The sequence below is a fragment of the Mus caroli genome, unplaced genomic scaffold, assembly GCF_978045245.1.
Source record: "Mus caroli unplaced genomic scaffold, Mus_caroli_1 scaffold_13, whole genome shotgun sequence".
NCBI classification, from domain to species: domain Eukaryota; kingdom Metazoa; phylum Chordata; class Mammalia; order Rodentia; family Muridae; genus Mus; species Mus caroli.
The window spans coordinates 17606314-17613528 of record NW_028227268.1 but is presented as its reverse complement, the minus strand read 5'-3'; the positions used below and the strand labels follow the sequence as shown (position 1 = coordinate 17613528).

The 7215-nt window shown below is 40.1% G+C and overlaps 1 protein-coding gene across 4 annotated transcripts in view; it reads right to left on the bottom strand.

Annotated features, from left to right (window-relative positions):
• Nucleotides 1-963: 963 nt before the first annotated feature.
• Nucleotides 964-7215, bottom strand: part of Cdc27 (cell division cycle 27) — a 48118-nt gene continuing 41866 nt past the window's right edge. For all 4 annotated transcript variants that reach the window (XM_021176126.3, XM_021176127.2, XM_021176128.2 and 1 more), the window contains exons 17-19: nt 6556-6630; nt 5332-5488; nt 964-3889 (exon numbers count right to left, since the gene is read on the bottom strand). In XM_021176126.3, the coding sequence (XP_021031785.1) occupies nt 3807-3889; nt 5332-5488; nt 6556-6630 (315 nt within the window). In that variant the 3' untranslated portion in view covers nt 964-3806. The remainder of the gene's footprint in view (nt 3890-5331; nt 5489-6555; nt 6631-7215) is intronic.

Here is a 7215-nt window from a genome sequence, read left to right as displayed (position 1 = left end):
CTGTGGGATTACTGGGGACTAACAATTATTGGGTAAATATTCACTGTTTACTAAGGTGACCTTGAATTTGACCTTCATGCCTCTAGCTCCTGAGTGCTGAGCTTCTAGCCATGGGCCATCATGATCAGTTTGCTGAGGGACCCAACCAGGTCTTTGCATACAGGCCAATGCCTCACTCTCCTTACTTATCTTCAGCAGTACTGAGACTGAGCCACTCTACCCCTGAGCTTTATCTTCAACCCATAGCCACCTTTCTCTCTTCTCATTTCTCCCTCTCTTTTTGGTGTGTGTACATACATGTGGACCTGTGTGCATGATTGTGGAGGCTACAAGTCACCCTAAGAATGTATCTCCTCTTTTGAGATAGTCTCTCTGAAACTGGAACTCACTGAGTTAGCTAGACTCAGGATAGCCAGGTAGCTTCAAGGATCCTCCCACCCTGCGGCCCAGCATTTTACATGGTAATGTAGATCTAAGCTCAGCTCCAACTTTACCAAGCAAACCATCTCCCCAGCATCCACCCCTGTCCCCCACCCCAAGTTTGAGATCCCAGGCTGCCTTTGAGCCACCATGGCTAGCTTCAAATGTTAAGTTGTAACACAAAGGCTGTGTCCCCCGAGGGAACCTGGGAAATGACATCATTAGAGAATGAGCTGTTAACTAGGTGACCTGTGAAGTTGCAGCTGGTGATAAGAGAGGTTCTGCAGTTTCAAAATAATATATTCTAAAAATTACCATTGGATTTTTTTGTCATAATATTTATTTTGAAATTCCAAATAATACTAAAAAGGGTATGAACTTTAATATATTATATATTAAAAAGTGTAAGTAAAAATTAGAGAAACATTGTCCTAGGCTCTTGTAGAACATAAAATGTGATCTGTCATTACTATGCTGCTGTGACTCAGTATAAAAATGCAGATGACACAGCTTTTACATAGCTTTAACACCTTGATTATAAACTGCTTTCAAAAGTAATTTATTTGGATTTTTCCATATCCTTTAATGAACTGTAAATATATTAACAGAGAAGACTTTCCCCCCAAAGACTATACAATTTCTGAAATAAGTCAGGAAAAGCAAAAAAGACGACACAAAAGTACATTGTTTCAATGCAAATAGAACACACATGGCACACCCACACTTGCATTTTCCCAAAGAAAATGGGCCATCGTTTTTTCTCAGTGAAGACCCATACTGTACTCTGGCTAATCAGAGACTTTGAAACTGTTTTCTTCGAAAAGAGTGTTTTTAATGGACTAAACACTGGTGATCACTGAGTTATTAAGGTACAACAGCAGCATGGTTCAAATGTTACTTGCAGTTCTTGGATAAAATAAAAAATTGTTAAGTAATGAAATACAGAAAGAGTTAAGAGACCTTTCCTTATTTTGAGTACCATCTGTTCTCCTGAAAAACATATTCATCCTGGTGCAGTAATAATAACCATTTCCACTAAGAAAAACAAAGTCCAATGCTCTAATACACTTGTGTGTGAGCGTGTATCTGTATCCGTGTACTTATGTATAGGTGTGACAAAGACAATGAAGTACTTAGTATTAAGTTCCTTCAAAGCAAGGTCTGAAATTTGAAACAACTTGCTTACCAAAATGTGTTTGTTTATCTGATCCCTATTCTGTGGAAAAAAAAAAAAAAAAGCAAAGAAAAGACACAAAGAAAAAGAAAGAGACCCAAGAAGCAGTTACTATGTGGAAATAAGGCTTCCGCATCTAAATGCTGTTAAAAGCAGGTGTGAGGAAACTGTGAAAGCAGGCCAAGTGTCTGAGTGCCTTCCAGCCAGCCATTGCCACAACCATCCCCTATCCTTTGTCTTAAAATCAGCACCAGAAAGTCCCTCTGGCACAGGACATAAACTCCTACTAAAAAAAAAAAAAAAAAAAAGATAATTACACTTCAGTGAGTTATGCTCTGAACGTAGCATTTTCTAGGTCTGCAACAGAACTCAGGGTAAAGCTTTCTATGAAACTCTAGATCTGATAATGTAATATATATATATATGTATATAGCTGGCTTACGATTTGCCAATTAAAAAAATAAAAGAAATGAAAATTAAACTTTACATAACTAATGAATAATAAAATGGAATATCTGTTAGAATTGAAGTGCTAGCCTATGGGAATTTTTTATGATGGTCATTTATTCCCAATTTTCCTTTTGCACATAAATTATTTTTTTTAAACGGCACATACATAGATTTAGTCAGTAAATTATCTTAAAATGTTTCCCTGGCACCTAATACCTAACCCAACACTTTGACGTTATGATGGTCTGTGTCTAATTCACATCTGGATGAGAAGGTAAAGTCTCTGACAGAAAATGACTGAGTCTACAGGCTAAAACATTCCTCCACATCGTCTGTAATCCACCTTATTTTCACAGCTTGACTTACATATACAAGTTACCAGTGGGAGAGGTTTTCCTTCATCAAACATTCCAAAATAAGAACTGCAGGCCTGTCACTCATAAGAAACTATAATCTGTTATATTCTGACATTGGCACTTAATAAAATGTTAACTAAAGTTTCTCTAAAATTTTCAATACATTACAATAAAGGAGATACACAATTTAAGACTGTTTAAATCTGTTATTGTGAAATTCCAATAATTCCCATTTTTATACGCATAATTAGATCTTTAAAATTGTGGCCAGTCCCCAAACACACAAACCTGTATTATGATGAACTCAGGAGAGAATTTGTCTCTTTCATAAGAAACTTTCTTCTAGGTTAAAAATGTTCAGTATTTTAAACCCAATTAATTACGCTCATGACAAGTTGCAGTGACTCACACTACTGACAATTACAAAGTAGAGAGCTGAAAGGAACGGCACTCAACAGAGGTCACCACGCGTGCTCGCACTCTTGCGAGAGAGGAAGACGCACGGTTAGGGACAGCTCCAGCTGTATTAAGGCTTCTCTAGCATGATCTGAAGGTTTCTCTTTAGTGTTCTCACACTGACTCTTCTGGTAAACACAGTGGCTATTAAAGGCCTGGTTGGCTTTTCATCAGGGAACCACGCTACCATCTCTGAGTGTTGAAGGTGATCCCAGAGCTCAAGGAGTAAAGCCAGTATTGTCAAGACCAATTTTAAAGTTTGCAATACCAAGACAACAATGATCAACACTTTGAAGCAAGATGAATAAATTAAAATTCTTGGTTAGACATTAAAGCATTCTTGCCAAGAATAAGTGTACACTGTATGGAGGGATATTTGACTCCTCCGTATGAGTCCGAACAGGCCCACTGCATTTGCTTATGGGAGAGACTCCAAGCTTAAGGTAAGCTATGTTCCTTGGCAATGAACTTTACTCTGTTATAGGCAATGTCTTTTATTGTTCCATCTGGCACTTGCTAACACCATTCTCGAAGACCTAGAAATGAAGGCCAGTCACTCTGTTTATCAGGAATAGAACCAAATAAAAAACAATTTTGGAAAAATGACCAAGAAATTCTGGTTCATCACCATTTCCATATCTAACGGTTCCTTCAAGATAAAACTTTACTCTTCCTTCCATGATAGATTTCCAACTGAAGAGATTAAAGAAAAAAGAAAAGTTCCTCACCCCTCCCCCAAATTGTCATTCATACTGGTAAAAGAGCCAGTCTTGTTAGCAGCTAAGTAGCCCACTGCCTTCCATTCTGTGTACAGTCAGGGTCCAATGAAAGTGGCACACTCATGGTCTAGGTGACGAATGACGGCAATGGCGGCTCAAGAGTTGAGACTCAGTGTATGGAGGGACAGGGACATGTCAGCACTAGCACAGTCAGAGTCTGACTTCCACAAGTTAAAATTCGTCACTTTCCGCCGCATGAAGTTGTGTGTCATCTGCATCTGTCATGCTGCTCTCCTGGGATTCATCTGTCCCCACTGCACAAATGGAACAAAGACATAAGGTATAGGGACAAGTATAACTTCTTGGTTCACAAAAATAAGGAGAATTCCATTACATTCAGAGATGAGACCCCCCCCAGACCATACAATTCCAAATGTTATCTTAAAAAAGCATTTCACGTTCATTCCCCATGCCCCTCCCTCTGGTTTTTCTTTTCTTTTTTTTTTTTTTACTTTTTTCAAATCTTTATTTCTTCTGCATTAAGCCCATGTTTATTTATTTTTTGTTGGATATTTTCTTTATTTACATTTCAAATGTTATCCCCTCTCCTAGTTTCTCCTCCGAAAACCCCCTATCTCCCTCCCCCTTGCTTAGCAACCCATTCACTTTTGCTTCCCAGTCCCAGCATTCCCCTACACTAGGGCATCGAGCCTTCTCAGTGCTCCCATTGATGTCCAACAAAGCCATCCTCTGCTACATATGTGTGCTCTGGTTAGTGGTTTAGTCCCTGGGAGCTCTGAGGGCATTGGTTGGTTCATATTGTTCCTCCTCTGGCGCTGCAAGCTCCTTCAGCTCCTTCGGTCCTTTCTCTAGCTCCTCTCTTTCTGTGGTTTTTCAAAATGGAGTTTTCTTATGTGGCCTGTCCTGGAACTCACTATGTAGACCACTGGTCTCTTAAACTCAGAGATCCACCCGCCTCGCTCCCCAGTGCTGGGATTAAGGGCATGCAGTATTAGTTCTATGTCTCATAGCATGCCTGGAAGTTAACTTGCTGCATTTAACTTTAAAAAATATTGATAATAAATAGTTCTTTGGGGACAGCATCTCATGTAGCTCAAGCTGAACTTGAACTTACTATGTAGCCAAGGTTATCTTTCCACTGCTGATGCTCCTCCCTGCATTCACCTCCCATGCTAGGATTAGAGGTACATGTAGCACTACATCTGATTTATAAAGTCTGGGATAAAACCCAGGCCTTGTCTCTGAGACATAAAAATAGATAGAGTAACAACAACATCAAAAAAGGCTAACATTTCTGCTAACTCCTAACCACTGACTTAACTTTGCAGATAGTTCCTGACAGTATAAAGAAATGTGGAATATAACCTTCCGTTTAAAAGAGCAGTACCGGGATTGTAAATTTTACTTATGAGATGTTCACTAAATTTTATGGAACAAAAGCTAATCAGAATTCACCTCAGACAATTTCCAATTCTTATATTTATATAGATATTAGTAAGTATGTACTAATCACACACCTAGATTTTTGGGTTTGTCCAGGACTAACTAGAATGTAAGCAGCTGCCACCACAGACCTGAGGTTCAAGTCACACAGCACACCAGATTTAGGAGTAATTACATTTAGAAGTAATCTCATTTTCTGTAAAGAAATTGCCAGTTTGGAAAGTGCAAAAGCACCCCCAGGCTCTGCCACTGTAGCTTTCTGAATGCTATGGAGCCTCTGTAGGATACTCACTGATCTGCTCCTCCTGGGTTATTGGCTCCTCATCATCTGGAAGGTAGCGCTTGTCAATTGCCTCTTTAATCTGATTATTGGCTCCTTTAGGATCTAAATCCATAGCCCAAGAGAAATTCATCAAGGCGAGATGAGTTTGACCCAACTTCTTGTAAACCTAAAAAACAGGAGCACTCAATTCTTTACCTGTAAAATCTTAAACCATAAATCAGGCTTCTGATCTTTGAAGTACAAGTCCATTCAGGTGGGAGGATGCTTTTCTCCAACACGTGACTTCACGTTTAAGTATTCTTTATATAATCAGGAGTTGGGTTCAGAATTCCTTGCCATTATTTTTCAGGTAGGAGTTTCCAGTAAACCTCACCAACTGGAACCCTGACCACAGAAGGAAGGACTACAGAAGCTGCTGGAGTGCCTTTCATTTATACAGCCTTATGCATGCCAGGTACATGATCTACTAATGAACTGCAGTGTCTCATTATGTAGCTCAGGCTGACCTTGAACTGAGAACTTCCTGCCTGTGCCAGGCCTGAGATTATAGCTACAAGACACAGAGCCTGGATCCAGGTCAAGGACATCTGAAAACACAGGCATTTGAGATTGCCCTTAGGTCCACATTTGGCCTTGTAAGACAAGATGTTCGTGGCTACATAGTGAGACACTGTGCAGGTCATTAGTATATCTGCCTTAGCATTCTAAGTGCTTGGATCACAGGGACACACCACCAGGCCCAGCTAGAACGTCGTCTTTTTAATTGCTACTGCTAAATCCATCCCCCTGGCCCCCAGGGCTCTTAGTCCAGGAATTTTGCTAAGTACATGCCTTGAATCCTATCATTAGGGAGGCAGAGGCAGGTGGGTTTCTGAGTCCCAGAACAGCTTAGTCTACAGAGCAAGTACTGTATATATAATACATATAGTATTTTTCAAAATTTAATAGTTGTTGAGGTTGGAGAGATAGTTCAACAGTTAAAACTGCTTGTTGCTCTTCCAGAAGATCTAAGTTTAGTTCTTGGAACCTTTCTCTGTGTAGCACTGGCTGTTCTGAAACTTGCTCTGTAGTCTAGGCTGTCCTAGAACCTGCTTCTGCCTCCCCAGTGCTAGGATTAAAGGCATGCACCACTGATGCCTGGCAATAGAAACAAACAAATATTTTAAAAAGTTAAGAAAAATAACTTAGTATTTGTTACAAGCTGCAGCGTAACAGCCAGGCCCCAACGTTTACCTTTCCTATTAAGAAGTAAACGAGGGACTCTTTGGGGACGATTTGCTTCAGTTCCTCGAGCTCTTGCAAAGCAGACTGAAAAAAGCAGAGAAGAAACTTAGAGCAAAGTTTTATACAACTCTGACCAAACAAATGCAGCCAGACACCACACATAGTTAAAAACAAATATTCAATATACAGATTTAAACAAATCAATGTTAGGGCTGGAGAGATGGCTCAGTGAATAAGAACACTTATTGCTGTTTCAGAGGTCCTAAGTTCAATTCCCAGCAACCACATGGTGGCCCACAACCATCTGTAATGGGATCTGATGCCCTCTTTGGTGTGTCTGAAGACAGCGACAGTGTCTTTCCCCCCCACCCCCCCTTTTTTGAGACAGGGTTTCTCTGTGTAGCCCTGGCTGTCCTAGAACTCACTTTGTAGACCAGGCTGGCCTTGAACTCAGAAATCTACCCGCCTCTGCCTCCCAAGTGCTAGGATTAAAGGCGTGTGCCACCACCGCCCAGCTACAAATGAACCACCCGGCTACAAATGACATTTCTTAGTTAACTAACCATTCTATGAGTTGGACACTATTTTTTGTTTGGTTTTGCTTTTTAAAGACTTATTTATTTTATGTATGAGAGTACACTGTAGCTGTCTTCAGACACACCAGAAGAA